The sequence below is a fragment of the Mus caroli genome, unplaced genomic scaffold (assembly GCF_978045245.1).
Source record: "Mus caroli unplaced genomic scaffold, Mus_caroli_1 scaffold_1, whole genome shotgun sequence".
Lineage (NCBI taxonomy): Eukaryota > Metazoa > Chordata > Mammalia > Rodentia > Muridae > Mus > Mus caroli.
The window spans coordinates 116111488-116133192 of record NW_028227256.1 but is presented as its reverse complement, the minus strand read 5'-3'; the positions used below and the strand labels follow the sequence as shown (position 1 = coordinate 116133192).

At 38.9% G+C, this 21705-nt stretch overlaps 1 protein-coding gene across 5 annotated transcripts in view; it reads left to right on the top strand.

Moving 5' to 3' along the window:
- Epb41l5 (erythrocyte membrane protein band 4.1 like 5) overlaps positions 1–21705 on the top strand; it is a 102512-nt gene that overhangs the window by 15531 nt on the left and 65276 nt on the right. For all 5 annotated transcript variants that reach the window (XM_029474204.2, XM_021168536.3, XM_029474198.2 and 2 more), the window contains exons 4-12: positions 6733–6775; positions 8727–8805; positions 9965–10009; positions 10462–10514; positions 12994–13114; positions 13217–13304; positions 14192–14280; positions 15252–15321; positions 21464–21633. In XM_029474204.2, coding sequence (XP_029330064.1) covers positions 6733–6775; positions 8727–8805; positions 9965–10009; positions 10462–10514; positions 12994–13114; positions 13217–13304; positions 14192–14280; positions 15252–15321; positions 21464–21633 — 758 coding nt within the window. The remainder of the gene's footprint in view (positions 1–6732; positions 6776–8726; positions 8806–9964; positions 10010–10461; positions 10515–12993; positions 13115–13216; positions 13305–14191; positions 14281–15251; positions 15322–21463; positions 21634–21705) is intronic.

The window sequence follows — 21705 nt, the reverse complement described above, 5'->3', positions numbered from 1 at the left end:
TGTATACAGTCATACACATGATTTGGAGCATGTTTAGAGTTCAAAGGACAATTTGGGGAGTTGGCTTTTATCTTCCACCTTGTCAGGTGGCATCTCTTTTGTTTCTGCCACTGTAGACATACTTGGGACTAGTTGACTTTTGAGTTTCCAGCCGACTCTCTTTCCTCCCACACCCCGACCCATTTCCCCATAGAAGTGCTAGTACTACAGATGCACACCCCTGCATTGCATTTTGTGGGTTGTGTGGTTTTGGTTTTTTAATCTGGGATACAGGATTGGAACCACATATCCTCAGATTTGTATAGCAAGCACTTCTATACCCACTGAGCCATCTATCTCCCCAGGCCCAAGTGTGATCTTTAACATGTTGTTAGATTCTAAGTTGCAAGTATGGAGAGGTTTTGCAGCCATGTTCATCAAGGAACTCTTCCATGTGTTTTTGGTTCTTTTGTCTGTTGAATCCTTCCCTGGTTTTATTACCATGGCAATGCTGGCTTTAGAGTAGAGAGCTGGGAAGCATCCCCCCTTCTATTTTGTGTAGTATTATAGAGAACATTGATTTGGTTACCTTTAGAGGTAGAGTAAGCAGGGAGTGTGTCTGGCCCTGGCCTTTGTCCTAGTTGGGAAGTTTTATTACCATATCTTAAATATGGTTTTTAAGATTTATTTGTATTTGGTATCTGTGGGTGTTTTTTTTTTTTTTTTTTTTTTTTTGAATATAGGTTTGTGTACTATATGTGTGCGTTGCCTACAAAGGCCAGGAGGCATTAGATCCTTTGTAACTAATTATAGAGAGATGTTAGCTGCCATGGCAGTGCTGGCAATTGAATATGGGACCTCTGGGAGAGTACTTAGTGCTCTTAACCTGAGCCATCTCTCCAGCCTTTCAGGATTACTCTTGTCCAGTGTCTTGGTTTAATTTTGGTAGGTCATTTGTCTAGGAGTTTATTCTTTTTTTAAATTTAACTTATAAGTTTTCATAATGGTCCCTTTTAATCATGTGGACATCTGTACTACTTGTAATTTGTCTCTGGTATTATAAATATAACCTGTAATTAGTAGTAATAGTAGTTTACCCTGTGGTTCACCAATACTGTTTATCCTTTTAAAGAACCATCTCTTTGTTGATATTTTATATTGCTCTTTTGATTACTATTTCATTAATCTCAGCTCTTATTGAGTTTAGGTTTGGCTTTCTTGTTCTTGGTTTTTTTAAAACCTTGAGGTGTACCATTAGGTCATTGATCTCTCTGGTTTCTTAATGTTTAAAAGATTTTATTTTCAATTTATGTACATGAGTGCCTGCATAATGCCTGGGGCTCCTCGGGTTACCTTCTGGAGGTTCTGGAAACTGAAGTGTCGTTCTGTGAGTGAGCAGGAAGCTGACTTAACACCTGAACCATATCTAGCTCCAGCGTCGCTGTGATGAATTACCTTAGAAACGCACCTTCTAGAAAATCTGTATCCTCTCCTGGCCTCCATAGGTACAAGCATGCATGTGGTGCACATCCATATATGCAAGACAAAAATGCAAAAGGAATAAGCATATTGGGTTTTTTAAAGATGATTTACATACTGAGGTCATCTACATTTCAGCTGTGAATTTGACATTTTACAAAATTTTACCAAAGATACCTTGAAAATATTTTGTAATGGCTGGTCTAAGTCTTTTGAAATGATTTACGACAAACTGTTAACTCCAAGGAAAGCAGTTACTTAGGAAGTGTTTCTTCGGTCACGCAGTTGTGCTTCCTGTACGCAGCGGTTTGTCCATGGAAGGAATAGCAATAAGCTCTTGTGTGACTCCTGTCATGTGGTAGTGCTGGTGCGGCCTTACCATACCACTCACTAGAGTATCTGTCATATCATGGAAGTCCTACTTCATTAAAACCATTAAGTACGCTTGGCTTTCCACAGGGACCTTGTAGAGCAGCAGATACCTGCTTTAGCTGGCTGTACGATTGAGGGAGCTGTTAGCTGCCTCTAAGGCTCCCATTGGGATCCTGTGCTTTTTATTTACAGTAAAGCATTTGTCCCATCCATCCAGATTATTAGCAAAATATTCTTTAGGTAAATATGTGTGAGGGTGTTTGTTTAGAAGTTAGAAACTAAACACTGATCCCCTCTGTTTTACATGGATTTCATTGTCTTCTTTTAACAAAAAAAAAAATTGTTTTCAGCCAGGGATTTTTGGGTTTTTTGTTTTGGGTTGAGTCGGGGTGTTGTTTTTGTTTGTTTTAGGCATATAATTCCCGGTGTAATTTGATTTAAAACTATAACCGACTTGCTTTTAAATCACATATGTAGTAGCTAATGCTTAATTTGTAATTTCAAATAAGGTGGGCATTATGGTTTTGTATACTCCTGAAATGATTAACGATATCCTTATGGTTGTCGTCTTTTTTTTTTAGCTGAAATTTACCTTGTGTATGGCTTAGATGAAGTTGCCGTCAATTTAAATTTTAGTAAAAATCAAGTAAAGCATAAACACTTTTAACTAAGTCATTTAAGTTGCAATTTTACAGTCATTGACCGTAAAGCACACTAAAAATGTAAATTATTTTTAATAACATCCAAAATGTAAAGACAATTTTAATTTTTACAAAGGAGGAAGCCGAATATGAATATTTAGACCAGCACACAGTTTTGACTTAACATTTACTGTATTTAGCTTTTAGATATTTCGTAGACATTTTAAGTATACTTTTGCCATTGAGACCAGAACATGTAGGTCTGGTCTTGCAGGGCATGTGGGGAGCTGACTTAGATCTCAAGTGCTTGCCTCTCAGAGTCACGGTGTCTTTTTTGAGATGGGCCACATGGGCATGTTTTACCCAACTTTCCCACCCTACAGTGACAACCATCTTCCTTCCTTTGTTTTCAGACATAGCTTCTCATATTGCTTTCAATCTTTTGTTTATAATTAAAAATTGTGAGAAGCCCCACTTGATGTTTAAAAGTGTGGGGGTATAAATCAGACTTGACATATATGTAAGGCCGGTCGGTCTAGGATCGGAAAGTATGGTCCAGTACAGCAAAAGGTAGGACCAGGTAAAACATGGCATTTTTAAAAAAAAATGTGTACTTGGTCTTTCGTCTGTGTCTGTTTTATTCCACTAGAGTAAATGTGTCCTTGATGTAAATGCAAAGCATTTATTCGTAGATGTAGACTTTACAATATAATTCAATAATAAAGTAATAAATGTCTTAAAAAAAAAAGGAAGTGTTTCTTAGCATCTAGACTAAACAGAAGTGTTTTATTTATTTTATTTTTATTACAAACCCTGTTTTCTTAGTGTGTGTGTGTGTGTGTGTGTGTTGATGTTAGGTCATTCTTTGGTTAGTTAAAAGTCTGTTATGTTTGTGATTATATATTATTGTCTTTTAATATACATGAGTAAGTTGTTCTTCCATAACCAGCTGCTTAGAGTGAAAGGAAATACGGTTTCTATATTATTTTTAACATCGTAAGTTTTTAGTATCAACTAAACTTTAAAAATAGGAAGTCAGAGGGAATTCTTTTCTTTTTAAGGAATAAACTGTTTCAGTTTTACACCCAAGAATCTGTATCTGCATGCTTTCCATCTTTATCTTCTTAGCAATTTAAACATAACTCTTAGAGCCCCTGGTTCTAGGAAAGTACATCAGCGCCTGACTCTGAGCTCTGAACTTTCCAGTCACTGGCCATGGAATGCGGAGGAGATGAAAGAAAACAGACTTGAGAATCCGCAAACATGAGCTCAGACCTTCCTCATAAGAATGGTGACCAGGACTCCCCCAGCTCCTAAGTTGCTCTTTAAATGTGTTTGTTTGAATTGTCTTACTGGAGTGGAACTACAGGAATCCATAGCGAACACTGAAATTACTGTTTTGTATACATCTCCAACGCTTTCTCTACTGGCATAATTTTGTATTTAATGGTAGGGCATTGGTAAGAGTAGAAAAATGTAATCATGAAAATAGTCATTTGGTTTATGTTGGTTTTTATACTTTGTGTTCAAGGGTTTGCCTACATGTGATACACATAGGGAACTCAGGGGCAGAAGAGGGCATTCATTGACTCTCTAGAGCTGGAGTTAAGAGGTGAGCCACCTGCCATGGGTTCTGGGAACTGAACTCGGGTTCTCTGAAAAAGAAGCAAGTGCTCATAACTGCTGAGATAACTGCATATAAATACTTTTTGTTGGCTGGAGAGATGGCTCAGCTGTTAATAGCTCTGACTACTCTTCCAGAGGTCCTGAGTTCAATTCCCAGCAACACATGGTAGCTCACAACCCTCTGTAAAGGGATTTGAGGCCCTTTTCTGGTGTGTCTGAAGAGAGCAACAGTGTACTCACATACATAAATCTTTTTTAAAAATACTTTTTGCAGTTTTACTTTTCTTTGGTGTATGAGTGTTTTTACCTGCATGGATGTCTGTGCACCACATGTTCACAGTGCCTTTAAAGGCCAGAAGAGAAAGTCATATCCTCTAAAACTGGAATTGCATAAGGCTGTGAGCCACTTTATGGATGCTTGGGAGTTGAATCCTGGTCTTTTGGAAGAGCAGCAGTTAGTGCTCTTAACCACAGCGCCATCTCTCCCGCCCCTCACCAGTAATCTCATTTACTACTTTATTGTTAGCTGAATGTAAATGTGTATACATTTGTACATTTTGATAAAAGAATCTGTAATACTTTACAGTATGTCCTTTAGAATACAGCATTGTGGCCAGGCATGGTGGCACATATCTTTAATCTCAGAAGGAAAAGGCAGAAGTTCAAGGCCAGCCTTGTCTACAGAATTCCAGGACATCCAGGGCTACATAGACCCAGGGTTTCAGGCATCGCTCCCTATATGCCCTGAAAATACAAGTATCTGTTTTAGATCTTTTAAGTATTTGCTTTCATTTTTTAATTGCTATATTATGCTTCTGTCATATTTAAATGTTTTGTCAAGTCTGTTATTAGATTGTTCTCTTGGATTTTTCTTATGGAATTCCTTGCAGGAAAATCTTTGTACATTTATTTCTGAGTTAGACATGATGTCTCCCCCTCCTCCCCGATTTATTTATTTTTATGTATGTGAGTACACTGTAGCTGTCTTCAGACACACCAGAAAAGGACATCAGATCCCTTTTCAGATGATTGTGAGCCACCATGTGATTGCTGGAAATTGAACTCAGGACCTCTGGAAGAGCAATCAGTGTTCTTAACCTCTGAGCCATCTCTCCATCCCTATACATGAGTTCTTGAGGCATTAGCTGCTGTCTATTAACAATTCTTACCTGGAGAGATGTGCTCATTTGTGCATGCACAGCAGGGCTCCCTGAGACAATACCCACATGATCAGCCATGAATAGGGTTTTGGGTTTGTTTTTTGTTGCCACCCCCCAACTACAGTAAGAGGAATAAGACTTGAACAACGTCCAGGTTTGTAGTTCAGAGAGCAAACATTCTAGACACAGAAACTGATTTTATTTCATGCTCAGGGTGTAATAGCATTAGGCTATCCCAAGTCTAAGATAATTGAATATTGGGTTCTGGGCCAAAATGAAAGCACTATTTGCTGTCCCGGGTTGAAGTCATTCTCAATAAATCAAACTTTTCTGCCTGTCAGTAAGATTTGTACAACTGAACATTTTCCATGCTGAAAGATGTTTAGAAGGGGGCCCTCCAAAAGTGTATGAAATGAAAAATGGCTAATAGCATACACAACTTGAAACCCAGAAGAAACATTAGCATGGGACTGTCACGTGACTCAGCTGCAGGACTCCTGTCTAGGATGGTTGATGCCCTGGGTTCAATCTCCCCCAGAACAAAGGCAGAAAGCATTGCCCAGCTGCTGCCTAGAATGTTTACAAGAGCATCTTATTAGAGGGTAGAAGTGCACACTGCTGGAAACTGTTTTGTTTCCGTACTTTGGAAAAGAAAAGAAAGAGAAGAAGCCAGACAAATAATTAGTAAGGAGAGTCCTGGTAACAGTGGGGCCTTATTTATTCTTTGCTTAGCAGGATCTTTGGCGCTGTGGACTAGTTAGCACAGGAGCCCTCCCTTCTTTTGGTGCTTGGAATTGAAAGCATGCTGAGGAGAGCTCACCCTTGTGTATGGTAGTTCAGCCTGTTGTTGTAAGAGGCTGATGGGAGGGGTTTGTAATGAGAACTGAGCTGACAGTGCTTTGTCAGTGCAGGCATTAGGGATTGATTCAGGCTTGTTTGTGTTGTGAACATTTCCCAGTGAAGAGGCTATAAAAATTAAAAGGCTGATACTGTTGAAAGCAGAACTCTGCTTGTCAAGTAGAAACATTTTTATTTGTGAAGCAGGACAGTGCCTGCTTCATTTGATAGACGTCATAATTTTGAGGAAAGCCCTTCCTGCTCTTTGAATGAGTGCTAAATAGTTCGTCAGTTTTGCAGTGTTCAGAAAACATTCTCTGCTCAGTGTTAGGGTCTGCTTGTAAATCTTATAAAGGAATGGCCAGGCCTTGATATTTTCTAAATTTGATTTATGTACATGTTTGTAGTGATAGCTGAGTTGTAGCTACAGCCTTTTTTTCATTAACAATCTCAAAAGAGCTGTTTATTTGGGAACTGGATATAATCTAAACTGTAAGAGCCACCTCTTTCAAATTCAGTCCCTTTGTGAAATATTGCTTTGTGGTTGTCAACAAAGTTGCAGTAAGCAATAGCTCTTTATTAAATGTTAAAGTCCTACCAGTCCGATAAGTACTCAACTTTTGTTTTTCTGTTTACAGCATTGGTTGGATGGTACAAAAAGCATCAAAAAGCAAGTAAAAAGTAAGTATTGGGAAATCATTTGAAAACAGTGCAAATGAAACATATCAGAGACACTGATTCTTAGTAATAAGGACATTTCAAAAATTATGTTTCCTATGCGTGTTTTTACTATCTGCTTTTTGGGAGGATATGTCAGCCAAGACTCTCAAGATGTAGCCTAGGCAGGCCCAATGCTCAGAAGCCTTCTCCAGCCTCCTCAGTATTGCTAGGAATTTTGGTGTATTCTGCTGTGCCTCGCTTACTAGGGTGTCTGCTTTCTAAACTTTTATTGTAATATACACCCACTCAGTGCCTGGTTTATATGGGTTTAACCTTAGCCTAGGTAAGAGGCTTATAATTCGAGTTTATAGAAGAAACATTTGCAGCTTACAAATTAGATTGAATTTTTATGAAATATTTAACTTGTCTTCAGGTAATTACTTGTGTTGAAGTTTTTTGATTGATTGGTTGTTTGGGGTAGGGGGTTGCTGTTGGTTTTTGCATTTGTTTTTTGTCTTTTTTTCCAAGACAGGGTTTCTCTGTAGCTCTGACTGTCTCAACCAGACTGGTCTCAAAAATAGAGATCCATCTGCCTCTGCCTCTGCCTCTACCTCTGAATGCTGGGATTAAAGGTGTGTGTTACCACCACCCAGTTGTGTTGAAATGTTTTGGGTTTTATATTTTTATGGGGGCAGGGGTATTGTTTGTTTGTTTGTTTGTTTGTTGAGGATTCTACCTGGCTCTAGGAAACATTTCGAGACCTTAAGGCTGTAATAATTTTCTCCCCTTGTCTTTCTGGAGATTCATGATACAGACCAGGCATAGTGAGCTGGTAAGAGATACTTGGTAGATTTACTATCTCCTCTGACTTTGTGTAGTCAGCAAACACCAAAGACCTGTTAAGTCTTTTTAAAAGTTTTACTTAAATTTATTTTTATTAGATATATGAGTGCTCTGTCTGCATGCATATATGTGAACCATGTGTGTGCCTGGTGCCCTGGCTGTTCAGAAGATTCCTGGAAAGAGGAGTTATGGATGATTGTGAACCAAATAGGTGCTAGCAATCAAAGCCAGGTTCTTTGGAAGAGCAACAACTGCTCTTAAGCAGTGAGCCATCGCTCCAGCCTTTACTTGTATTTCTTTTTAAAGAAAATAATGAAACAGTGCTGGGAAGATGACTCGGCAGTGAAGAACACAATCTGGTCTTGAAGAAGACCCACATTCAGTTCCCCACACCTGCACACACAACACACACAACTGCTTGTAACTCCCAACTCCAGGGGATCTAGCATTTTCTTCTGTACTCTCTGAATACCTGCATGAGCTACCTTACCTGGCTAGAGTCCAGCACATGCACACAGCCCCTCCCCGCCCCCCCCCCCATACACAATTAAAAGTAAGTCTTAAGAATAATGTATTAATTCATATAAAATGTAGTTAAGTTGGCAGAACTTGAGAAAATACCAGTGTTTGGTTCCCACAGTCTGGCTTATCCCTGCAGTGTCGAATTTCAGGATAGGTTAACTGCCTTTTTGAAATACAAACTTTATAAAATATAAACTTTATAAAATATTGGGGCAGAATTGCTGGGAACATAGCAGTTAGTGAATCCACTGGATTGAATTTGAAAGTGTGGGATACTTGGCCTTGAGCTATTTCATGTTGGCGATACTCCGTGTTCACTGGAAGGACAGGTCAGCGGGTTTTCCAGGCTGTTTGATTGTTCCACTAAGATTATATTTGGCCCTGAAGTGTCAGAATTAATGTTTGACAGATGAATGAGATATTGCTGTGCTGTGCTTGGTATACTTTAAAACTTTTGTTGTCAAATTTTAGCTTATGTTGTACTTTGAAGTAATGGTACAATAATCTGTTCTTTCCTTTTATACTTAGTAACTTTCAGCAAGCTGTCTGACTGAAGATTACTAGTAAATTAATAAAAATTAAAGCTCTTTTCTTTTTTTAATGGCAGTTGGTTCACCCTATTGTCTTCATCTTCGAGTTAAGTTTTATTCCTCGGAACCAAATAATCTTCGTGAGGAGCTAACCCGGTAAGGCCACTATTCAGAGGTGTGTCAGGAGTGCTAAGACCTTTAGAAGACCGATTTTAGGATTCTCCAACCTTATCAATAAAAGTGTCAGACGAATTTTTATTCTAGAACAAGATGTTTTAAGATGTTGGATTCCAGCCACATAGCTCATGCCTATAATCCCAACACTCAGGAAACTAGGGCAGGAGGATTACTGTGAATTCAAGGCTAATTTGAGTCCCCAAGTGAATTTCAGGCTAGTCCAAGCTACAGTGTGAGACCTTGTCTTAAAATATTAAAAATAATTGAAGTGTTTGATTCTTTTATTTGTTGTAAAAGATGAAGTGCTGATTTTCATGCATTTGTTGGGAGTGACCAGTGAGTCAGTTGATAAGGTTTTAAACAGAATTGATAACGTGTTAACAATTTCAATCTTATGTTTATTGACATTCACTATAATCTGTCTTCTGTTAGGATGTATCCCTTTCTTTATTTTACACTGCCTCTTTATTGCATATGTATTCCTTCTTGGTGAAGAAGCCGAGTTGTTAAGAATACCTTTTGAGGGATTTCCTTTTGTATTCCCTGCTGTTATCCTTACAGCCCTCATATAGAAGGTATGTGTGGTGTCAAAGTTAAGTTAGATTATCAGGCCCACTTACACTACATCCTTCTGACATTTTCTCTGAAGTTGCTCTGCTCTACTCAGCCCTCTGTCCTTCAGACTTGCTTGCTCCCCCCCTCTTTTTTTCCTTTATTGTTTTCCCTTTACACATTTTTCTGCAGTGAAATTCTGTAATTAAGGATGTTCTCTTAGCCAGGCAGTAGTGGCTCACGCCTTTAATCCCAGCACCCAGAAGGCAGAGGCAAGCAGATCTCTGAGTTGGGGGCCAGTCTGGTCTACAGACTGAGCTCCAGGACAGCCAGGGCTACACAGAGACCCTGACTTGGAAAACCAAACCAAAATAGAATATTTTCTCAGGGTATGTTTGTGCACACCCTTAATCTTAGCAGCTGGGGACAGAGGCAGGAAGATCTCTTGAGTTCCTAGCCATTTAGGGCTGCATAGTAAAATCCTGTTTGAAAAAAGGAAAGGATTCTTAAGTTAAAATTATAGAATTTTGTTTTTCCTAGAGTGAATTGTTCTATATAGTTAACTTGTGCCTTTTATTTTTCTTAGGTATTTATTTGTTCTTCAGCTAAAACAAGATATTCTCAGTGGGAAGTGAGTATTAAATTATTTAGTACATAACTGCAAAATTCTTGAGTAGTAGAAAAATAATTTAGAAAATAAATTCAAATTCAGTTCAGGGTTGGAGAGATGATGACTCAGCAAGCACAGAGTCTGCGTTTCATCCCATCTACCCATATGAAACCCAGGAGCAGTGTGGGCATCTGTGGCCCCAGTGCTAAGGGCTCACTGGCCAGCACTGTAGCTAAAACAGTGAGCTCGAGGTCCAGTGTCAGGCACTGTCTCCAGCAGAGTTACGGTGGAAAGAAACAAAGGAAGATACTTGATATGGCCCTTCAGCCTCCACATACACACACATGGTCAAGTGCACTGCACACAAGTGAACACAAATAAGTTCAAAGTTGTGGAAAAACAAATGCTCGAGGTGCTATTCAGCTTAAAATTGAGATTATAAATTGACGGAAAAATTTATATTTTGATCTCAGGTTAGAGTGTCCCTTTGATACAGCAGTTCAGTTGGCAGCTTATAATCTGCAAGGTACGTGATTCTTGTGCTTGATTAAAGCTGAAACATAATTAATTCTTTTGTGTGATACTTGTCTAAGAAAAAAAAATTCAATGACAAGCTAGGGATGCTACAGCTCTGTTTCTGTGTGAAACTACTAGCGTCCGGCTTTTGAATTCTGCTTGGTTTTAAAGTAGTTCTTTTAAAAGCTATTGTCTTCAGGCCTTTCCCTCTCAATTCTTTGCTCTTTTTCTTTTCTCTTTTTCTTTCCTTTTTTTTTTTTTTAAAGTTATTTTGCATTAAGGGTATAGGTATTCTGTCTGCAATTATGTCTGACACCATGTGTGTGCCTGGTGTCCATGGATGGCAAGTGAAGGCATTGATTCCCTAGAACTAGAGTTACAGACAGTTGTAAACTGCCATGTAGGTGTTGAGAATCAAGCCCGGGTTCTCAAGAGAGCAGCCAGTGCTTGTAACTGAGGAGCCCGTGCTCCTTACCCGTCTGTAGTACAATGAAACAGTTGGCAGCCTGCCTCCTGGTAATTGAATAGACGTTAATATAGAACCCTAAGTTGACTCCTGTTCCATAAGTAACAGAAGAGTAAACTAGCATGGTTGATCGTGGTTGCTACCTGATCCTTTCTTTACTCTTGTTAAAAATGAGTTCATGGAGACTCGGGACATACTTGGACAGGATGGAGCCAGTACATATTTTAAAAAATGAGGTTAGTGGAAAACTTAGCCAAATGTTTAAATTGCTTCATGATAAACTTGGGGATTTTCTCTTAAAAGTTGACATTTTAAAGGAAAACTATAATTTGAGTCTAGGAAACATTTCTCGTGTGTGTGTGTGTGTGTGTGTGTGTGTGTGTGTGTAAAATGAATGATACTGTAATCAGAGTTAATGATGCTCAAGACTAGGTTTTTGCCTTAGTGGTTGTACATTCTCATCATTCTAAGATCAGTAGTGTTTGTCACTGTATAGATTATAAAACTACATTTGTGTGTTTTATCATAAACCTAATGTTTTTACTTATTTTGGATATCTATTATTAAAGCATATTTTCCTGGTGATAAGAATTTTTACCTACTTGGCTTTTTTCATTATTGTAATCTGTCTCCAAATTAAAACGTGCTTTCTATCTGCATAATGAAGGTGAGACATAAATTTAAAAGTGGTATTTGTATCTGTTTGCCCCCCTTGACAGCTAAAGTACATGCATACAAATAAGGTTTATGTGGGATTGATAGGTCACTTAGTGAGTGAGGGTTCTTAATCTGCGGATAGAAAGATACCAGTACGTGGCCCCATATCAATATCTGCCAAAGTCTCCTAGAATTTTGGAGCTGAGACAGGCAGATCCAAGAACCTGATGACCATCCAAACTGGACTTAGACCATAAGTCAGAAAGCAGTAGGAGGAAACACCTGACATCCTGTTGTGGACTCTGCATGCACAGACATAGGTTTGTGTCTTCAAACACTCCAGTGTATATACCTCACAGAGAATTAGAGATAAGTATTATAGCATGCATCTTGGGTGATAGGTTTTTTTGTTTTGATAGCAGGTGACTCTTTTTTTTTTAATTTATTTTTTTAATTAGGTATTCAGGTGATTGTCTTTTAAGAATTAAGGTTGGGCTGGAGAGATGGTTCAGTGGTTAAGAGCACTGTCTGATCTTCCAGAAGTTTTGAGTTCAATTTCTAGCAACCACATGGTAGCTCACATCCATCTACCCTAGGACCTGATGCCCTCTTCTGGCATGTAGGTGTACATACAGATAGAGCAATTATATACATTAAATAAGTAAATAAATCTTTAAAACATGAATTAAAAGTCAAAGTTTTTTTTTTCTCTATGGAAACACAGAAATTTATTTTCAAAAGCTAAGCATTAATATATGTCAATATATTAATAATAAATTAGAAATGTATATTTAAAAGTAAGTCACCAACAACAAATGTGATTTATATTGTCTTACTTTGTTATTGCCATGACAAAGTACCATGACCAAAGCAACTTAAAACTTAAAAAAGAGAGCATTTAATTTGGCACGCAGTTCCAGATGTAAGAGTCTATGACCATTATAGCAGGGAGCATGGCACCAGGCGAGTAAGCATGTCACTAACAGGAGCTGAGTGCACATCTGCAAGTATGAGGCAGAGAGAGCTAACTGGGAGTGGCATGGAGGTTTTAGACCTAAGGCAGTCTATCCCATTAACACACTTTTTCCAACAAGTTGCCTCTGAATCTCTCCCAAACAGTTCTACCAGCTTTGAACCATGAATTCCTGAGTCTGTGGGGGTTAGTCTCAAACCACACTGCATATGTGTACAGACCAATCCAAGTCTAAATTAGATTTATTAGAGCGGAATGGTCTAGGCATTATGAATAGCTGGTAGCTTAAGAAGGAGCTTTACTGATCTTCTTAATCTTTGTTTACAAAATGTTTTGTAAAGCATTTTCTTGGTGTCACTAACATGACATAACTGTGTTAACTTGTATTTGTAGCTGAACTTGGCGACTATGATCTTGCTGAACATAGTCCTGAACTGGTCTCTGAGTTCAGGTTTGTGCCCATCCAGACTGAAGAGATGGAACTGGCTATTTTTGAGAAATGGAAGGAATACAGGTAGCTCGTTATTTCATCACACTTTTAATATCACCAACATCATTGTTCATTTTTTTCCCGCTCTTGTTTATTATCTTATAATTACTATATTTAAATTTTCAGAGGTCAGACACCAGCACAAGCAGAAACCAATTACCTGAATAAAGCCAAATGGCTAGAAATGTATGGTGTTGATATGCATGTGGTCAAGGTAAGCCTTTTGTTGTAGTACCTGTTTTAAAATTTTATTCTGGCGCTAGAGTGATGGTTCAGCAGATATGAGCAAGCATGTGCTATTCTTGTAGAAGTCCTGAGTTCAGTTCTCATCACCTGTGTTGAGATCCACATAAATGCCTGTACTTCCAGCTCCAGAGGATCTGACACCCCTCTTCTGGACTCTGTAAACACTTGTACCCAATGTGTATATACATATACTTTAACAATAACAAAATTAAATCATTTTTTTAAAAATCCATTTTAGGATTAAAGGCATAGAATGTGAATGCTACAGTATTTGGGCAGGCATAGAGTTTCTATAGAATACCTCTGAGTATTTTGGATGTGTAGTAAGGAAAATGGTTGAAATTAGATATCGAAAGACTAGAATCACCTGGGATTGGTAGCACAAACCTTTAATCTGGGCATTCAGGAGGCAGAGGCAAATGGATTTTTTTTGAGTTCAAGGCCAGCCTGTTCTACCAGGATAGCCAGCGATGTGTAGAGACCCTAACTTACAAAAACAAACATCAGAACAAAACAAAAGACTGGAGTCTAAAGAAAGATTGATCATGAAACAAGAGAAAACTAAAGTTCCCAGAATTATCTAAAATCCTTGTTTAAATGTGATTTTTACATTGAGAAAAAAATTAGGTTACTTTTTATTATTTGTGATACCACCAATGCTCACTATTGAGGAGACTTTACTAAAAAGTAAAGGTTGACACTTTATAACCTGAAAAGGATAATTTGTCAGAAACATCTAGATTATAATTTTAGCCTGTATATAATTTATATTTAGTATGAAAAAAGATCCACTTGTATGAAAATATGAAACCTGCTTCATGTGTACAAACACTTTATTTTCTCTCCTTACATTAGGCTAGAGATGGCAATGACTATAGTTTGGGACTGACTCCAACAGGAGTCCTTGTTTTTGAAGGAGAGACCAAAATTGGCTTGTTTTTCTGGTAAGCAGTGTCTTGTTTTTAATGAGTCAGTGTATCTATATCACTAGTGAATAAAAAGGTGTGGAAACAGAATGCTGAGACGTTTGTAAGTGAAGGAGGCTACTGTTTCCTGTTCTTCCCTACTCATCTGTAACCTCTCTCCCCAGAGGCAAACTTCAGTACGCCTGGTCTGTAGCCCATTAGTGTCAAAGTGTGTCAGTGCACGTCTTAGTATCTCTACCTCGTGTTGTATACTTACAACATGCTCCTTACACGATTCCCGCCCTTCCGGACCTGCCCTCCTGTGGCTCTGTCACTCTTAGTGTCTTCCCTTCATGGGAACGGAGGAGATGGGAGTGCTTCTGTTCCTACTTTTCAAGCTTGGCTCCTCCTGTTTCCCAATTTCTGTCTTCCATACTTAGAGTTATTGCACAGATTTCATAGCCCTACAGCATAGAATTGGGAAGCTGTTTACATTACTACATTTTTGTTAGAACTAAGTCAGAGTTTTGGCATATGTTACAGATAAGAGCTAAAGTTTTGTAATATGCCAAGACTGTTGACTTCAAGACTTTCCACCTAAACTCAAATTCATTTCCAGGTGTTAGTGGGTAAAAACAGAGTTGGGAACCATAATCAGTGAGAGTTTCTTATATGCCCTTTAAAAATACCTAATGACTTTTTGCTATAACTAATTCCTGTGCTGTTTAATCTTGAAACATTTTACCTAGGGTTACAGAATTTATTATGCCACATTAGGGGTATGCAAAATACACTATATTTCTTATTTCCTTTATAATTTTAATATCTGATACACGGGAATATCATTTTGTCAGTTGGTTGCTTTTGAAATATGTGTTTGCCTTCCCTTTAGAGACTTTGACAGGCGGAGCTGGCTGCATTTCCCTTACCAGTGTTGAGAATTAAGATGAAGAAACATACTTGATAGAGCAGAGGATTTCCCCTAACCTGTTGATCTTACATTATTACAGGCCCAAGATAACTAGATTGGATTTTAAGAAGAATAAGTTAACTCTAGTGGTTGTGGAAGATGATGATCAGGTAGGAACTTAACTGTATTACTTGCTTAACAGTTATGTGGTAAACAGGTGGTGGTGAACCTCATTGTATGGAGAGCCATAAAACGAAAGCTTAGCGTTGTGTATACCTTGAAGTAGAAGTCCCCATTCAGGTCATTTTATGCCACTAAGCTTAAAGATAATATAAATGAATGTTTGTTTTTGTAGTGTACAGTGGTTACATTTAGATGACTATGCTTTTATTCCTAATGAAATTTTTAAGAAAATAAGCCAGTTGCCTTTTATCCCAATACTCTGTAGGCTTGTATTCTTTTACTCTGTACAAGTGGATCTCTGAGTTCAAAGCCAGCCTGCTCTACGTAATGAGTTTCAGGCCATTTAATCCTGGCCAGCAGTGAGACCCTGTCTCAAATAAACAAAAAAGATCCACCTGGTGGTATTCTTTACGATAAAGTGTGATTTTATATTTTTGTTAATTTTCTTTTTTTTATATAATTTCAGTGTGCTCCCATTTAAAAATGATATCCTCTTAGCTTTTATCATATTCGGGTATGTTTTCATGTTTCCATTCAGCTTATAAGTGACCTTTTGTTTTTACTTCTACAAGAAGTGGTAAGCAGAGGCAACAGTTATGTTTTAACAATTTTCTGAAGTTTGGAAGATAAAAGATTTTAGAATCATAGCATCTTAAGTTTCACTTCTTTTAATTGTTAAAGACCAGGTGAAAAGTCTCTTGTATTGTGATAAGAGCCTACATTTCTCTGGAGTTATCAAGGATATATGTGACCTGATGAAATATAATAACTGCCCAAAAGAGTCAGACTGTACTTTGTCTTTAATACAGACAGGTCACTTTTGTTAGAACATCTCTGAATATTTGACATTAGTAAGATGTGGAATTGACATGAAAGAGCTTTATAGTACAGTAGTGTTTGTGGTAGTTGTATGTCTGGGTCTTTTAAAAGAGATTTTGTATTTGAGAATTTCCTACCTGTCTGTATATGATATTTTGTCATCAGGTTACCCCACACTGCCTCCCCGATAGTCCTTTCCCTTCCCCATTTTTTTATTTGTTTTTTGTTTTACAGTACTTCACACAGAAAAAAAGTGGGTACATTTCAAGTTGTTGTGTCTTTTGTTGGGGGGTTGTTTTAATTTTGGATAATTTCATTTTTCCCTCTTGTTTACATTTCTCTAGATGTGTTTCATAAAACCAGGGACAAGTCACAAGAAATGCAAAGTTTCCAAGTTCTGTTTTTTGTTTGTAATGGTATTTTAGATTTGTATTTTGTTTAGTTTTTAGAAATTTACAGAGCTACCTTTTTTATCTTGGTGAAGTTTGATTTTAAACTTTCTTACCAAAAGTCGTACACTTTAAGACAGTGAGATGCTCACTAGGTGAAGGCGCTTCTTTTCAAGCCTAATGACATGCGTTTGATCCTTGGGCCATACACGATTGAAGACAGAAACCAACACTGATTGTCCTCTGACCTCCGTGCATGTGCCACGTACACATGTACATACACACAAACAACACAGGCTTTTTTTTTTTTTTTTTTTTTGGTCCTGGCACTAACTCTGTAGACCAGGCTAGGCTCCAACTTATAAAGATCTGCCTGCCTCTGCCTCCCCTGTCTGGGCTTAAAGGCAGGTGGCCTGACCCTCTGCCTCTTATAATACCTCCACCTCATGAAATGTTCCCTGAGCTTTATACTGTAGGGGTTATATTAATTGGGGTCTAGCACCCATGGTCATAGTAGGTTTTCAAGGTTCCCTGGCCTCACCATCCATAAGTAGTTGGCTGAGTTTACAGGACTAAGCATGGATTCCCTGTAGTAAGCAGACCTTAAGTTCGATGAAGTGCCTGTTGGGTCATGCCAAGATGTAAGTGCCACTATTGTACCTTTAGGATGATTTTGCTATGCTGGTCATTGTTGTGACTTGTAGACATTTCAAGTAGCCAGCTAGACCTACTTCTTTGCTTTCTCACTTGGCAGCTTTTACAGCTCCTTCTAATACTGAGGTAGTCATCAAGGAGGAGCCTTACAGGTCAGATCCAGATTGATTCCTCTAAGTCCTATGTCCAGAGTATGTTGTGTCTTTAGCAGTACAAAAGTACCTTCTTTTTCTGGAAGGCACTAAGAATAATGGCAATAGCCTATGTTGTTTTGAGGAGGAGAGTCTCTTGGTTTCTCCTAACTAACAACTTAAAAGTAGGTTTTAAGTATCTGGCACTGTTTTCTTTGTTAGATGGTAATTGGTTTTGGAGTGGGAAACATTGTCACCCTAAGTGGCCAGAGAGAGAGAGAGAGAGAGAGAGATTGATGGATGGATTGATTTTAAATAAACATAGAATGAGTAATTCCTGGTAGCCTTTTCTGACATCCTTGGTGTTATTTGTCCCTCCTCCTTGCCTCTCTCCTCTTTATAGCAACAGTGTCCTACAGTTCCCCTTTCTAAGGCTCCAACCCCCACCATGGTCCCTTTTTACTCCCTGGTTTCCGTAGTTACTTCAGGCTGTATAATCTAAAGCTGTAAAGATATAAAGATTTGTTGCAATCTGCAAAGATGAGAGGACATGCAGCATGTCTTTCTGGGTCTGGATTACTCAGTATACTATTTACCTACAAGTTATATTTTATATTTCTTTACAGCTGAGCTAGTATCTATGTAATACAATGTGAAGTCCTTTGAACATGGGTCAAAAATGCTGTAGCTCATTCATATATAACAGTCCTTGTCTTAGGTTTTTTGTTCTGTTTTTAAAGTTTTCCACACTGGTTTCCAGGGTGAGTGTATCAGTCTGCAGTCTACCAACAGTGAAGTGGGGATTCCTGTCCTCACGTCCTCACCGTCATTTATTGCTGGGTGTTTTCACCTTTGCCATCCTTTGCATTTCCCAGGTTGCTAAAGATGTTGAATACTTTCTGAGATGCTTCTTAGCCATTTTAATTTCTTCTTTTGAGACCTCTATTAAGATCTTTAATCTACTTTTTAATTGGGTTGTTTGTTTTTTTTTCTTTTTGTTTTTTTTGTTTGTTTGTTTTTGTTTTTTTCTTACTGTTTTGAGTTCTTTATATATTCTGAATACTAATATAGTGTATATAGCTGGAAAAGATGTCTCCCACTTTTTGGGCTTCTTGTAATTGTTGCTTTTATTTTCTCTGATGGAGGGATGAGATGAGAGCCATACCCAAGATGTGCGATGCGAATACAGTGTTTCTTTCTCTCTTCTAACTATCCCTAGGTCTAAGCCTAGATGCTTCTAGCCTCCATACAATCTAATCTTCCAAGAATACTGACTCAATCCAGCTTCTCTCAGCTTTGTGTGAGTTGCTCTACTTGGCTTCATACTAACTTTGGTAATACGTTCTAATCTTCTGGCTCCTTCTCAGTTCAAATATGACTGCTTCCTTCTACAAACTGGCATTACCTTCATCGTTAGGGATTAAAGGTGTGTACTAAAGATTTATCTTCATTCCAGCCAGATCATTATATAATCCAGCATGTCTACATTCTGGCCAGATCATATATACCTAGAAGGTCTTTGGATATGATCCCTTGCCAAAGTAGCCAGGTTGCTGGTCTATTTCTTCTGTACATAATTGTATGCTTCCTTTGCTGTAGATAAGCCTTTGAGTTTTATGAAATCCTACTTGTCAGTTGTTGACTTATAATTACTCAGCAAACGGGGTCCAGTCTAGAAAGTACTTTTCCACACCTTTATCTTACAGGTCGCTGAGGTGCTTTCTTCCAACATTCTTGTGGCTTCGGTTTTCCCTTCTTCCCTTGAGATGTCCAGCACTGCTGCACACCAAGTAGGGAAGGATGGAGTGGAGCCAGGTTCCATGGTCTCTGTCTTCCCTTAGAGTGTCTGGGCCCTGATGCACACTGTACAGGGAAGGATGAAGCAAATTCTGAAATGGGTGGGTCACCAGGATCCCCGTCCTGGAGTGAACTGGGGGGAGGCGGGGAGTCTCCAAAGATTTCAGTGTTACAACTCTCTTAGATGATAGTGAAACAGCTTGTGTGCATATACTTTATTAGGGGAATCAAGGGATATATACATATGAACCCCTAAGAGTGGGTAGGGGTTCTTAGGTAAAGTTTCATTGGCTGAGGTTTAAAGTTCTTGGGATACTTCATTTGCATGGAGAAGCATTCCAGGAAGTTGCACCTGTCACTTCTCCAAGGACTACATGGCATTCCTTAGGTAGAAGATTAGAATTGGGCTCCCCAGATCAGGCAGAGAAGAGGAAGCCCTGCTAAGGAAAGGAGTCTCCATTTTTGCACCCAGGAAGGCTTATCTGGACATGATAGACCTTAGTAGCCAGGTACAACATAATCTTGAATTCTCATTTTCCTGCCTCATTCTTCTGAATGCTGGCATTCCAAGCATATTCCATCCCATTCAGCTACAGTCAAAAGAGCTCTTTTAAATTTATGTAATGTGTATGGGTATTTTGTCTGCATGCGTGTTCACGTACCACATGGATCCCAGTGCCTACGGAAACTAGAAGGGGGTTATAGGAGAAGATGAGGTCTCCTGGAACTAAAGTTACACTGTTACTGAGCCACCATATTGTTGCTGGGAATTGAACCCAGGTCATCTGGAATTGCTGCTAGTGTTTGTAACTAATTAGTCACCTCAGTGGTTCCTGAAGAGGTCCTGACTGAAAATAGTTTGTTACTAACACTTCCCTCTTTGTGTGAGTATAGATGTTGTCTTAGTTTAAATTATATTGCTATTGCCATGATCACAGCAACTCTTAAAAGGACAATATTTAATTGGGGCTGGCTTACAGCTTCAGAGGTTTAGTCCACTGTTGTCAAGGCAGGAAGCATGGTGGTAATGGAGGCAGACGTGGTGCTGGAGGAGATAAGAGTTCTACATCTTGATCTAAACACAAAAGAAGATTGTGGTCATAAGACCACAAAGCCTCCCCACAGTGACACACTTTTTCAGACAAGGCCACACCTACTCTAATAAGATCAAATCTCATAATAGTGCCACTCTATGGGCAAAGCGTTCAATCATATGAGTCTATGGGGGCCATTCCTACTCAAACCACTGCAGATATGACTAGTCTGTTATGAAAAAGTAAGATATAATTATGTGTTTAGGTATACGTGGTCATACTTTAATTGATAACCCTTGTTCTTTGTCGCATTTTGGAGTTGTTTGGTTTTGTTTTTTGGCTTTCACTCTGTAGTCCTGGATGCCTTGGAACTCAGGACTCAGGACTCAAACTTGTGATCCCTCTGCCCTATCTTCTGGATGCTGGGATTCCAGGCATGGAACACCACATCCAGCTTTAGCATGTCTTACTAGCTTTAGCATGATTTATTAAAGCACATGCTGATTTTTTGGTTGGTTGGTTTGGTTTGGTTTTTAATATTTGGTGACAGGGTCAGGATGTCCTGGATCTCTCTCTCTAGACCAGGGCTGGCCTCTAACTCTGCCTGCCTCTGCCTCCTTAGTGCTGGGACTAAAGGTGTCTATGCCGGCAGCTTAGCACATGATTCTGTTTGTTTGCATCCTGGGCTTTTCATGTGTGTTATATGTACTTGTTTGTATGGAATTGTGTATGGAGGTACACATGTGTGTACATGTTCATGTGGCCAGATACTGGATGTTATTACCACCTTACCTGTTTGCATCAGGGTCTCTACTGAGCCTGGTGTTCACCTATCTGACAAGCCTAGATGGCTGGTGACATACTCCCCCATCCCACCAAAAAGTTTCCAAGAACAAAGTAGAAGTTTTATTGCTTTTTAAGGTTTATTTCATTTTTAATTGTGTGTACAAGGTGTAGCTGGGTGCTTAGTGCAGAGTACCTTGGAAAGCATCAGGTGTAGAGCTGTTATGAGTTGTCTGATAAGAGTGCTGAGAACCAATCGTGTCCTGAGGTAGCGGTGCCTACACTTAACTACTAAGCCATCTCTCCAGCACCTTTATTGTTTCCTTTTCTGTCTAGCTGGCCTGGAGTTTACTATGCATGCAGTGTTGGCCTTGGCCTGGTGGCATTCCTTCTGTGTCCTGGACTTATAGGCATTCAATTCACCACATACCCAGCTGCCTTTGGTGTTGGTTTGATTGTGTTTCCATTACAGCAATAGAAGACATGGCTAAGTGACTTAATAAACACCGCTTTGTCTTTCAGGGCAAAGAACAAGAGCATACCTTTGTCTTTAGATTGGATCACCCTAAAGCCTGCAAACATTTATGGAAATGTGCTGTGGAGCACCATGCCTTCTTCCGCCTCCGAGGACCTGTCCAAAAGAGTTCCCATCGGTCGGGATTCATTCGACTAGGATCCCGATTTAGATACAGGTTCGGTTCTCCAAGTTTTCACATCTTGTATATAAGCCAGAAAGGTCACTCTTAACTCTTGATTTTACTGAG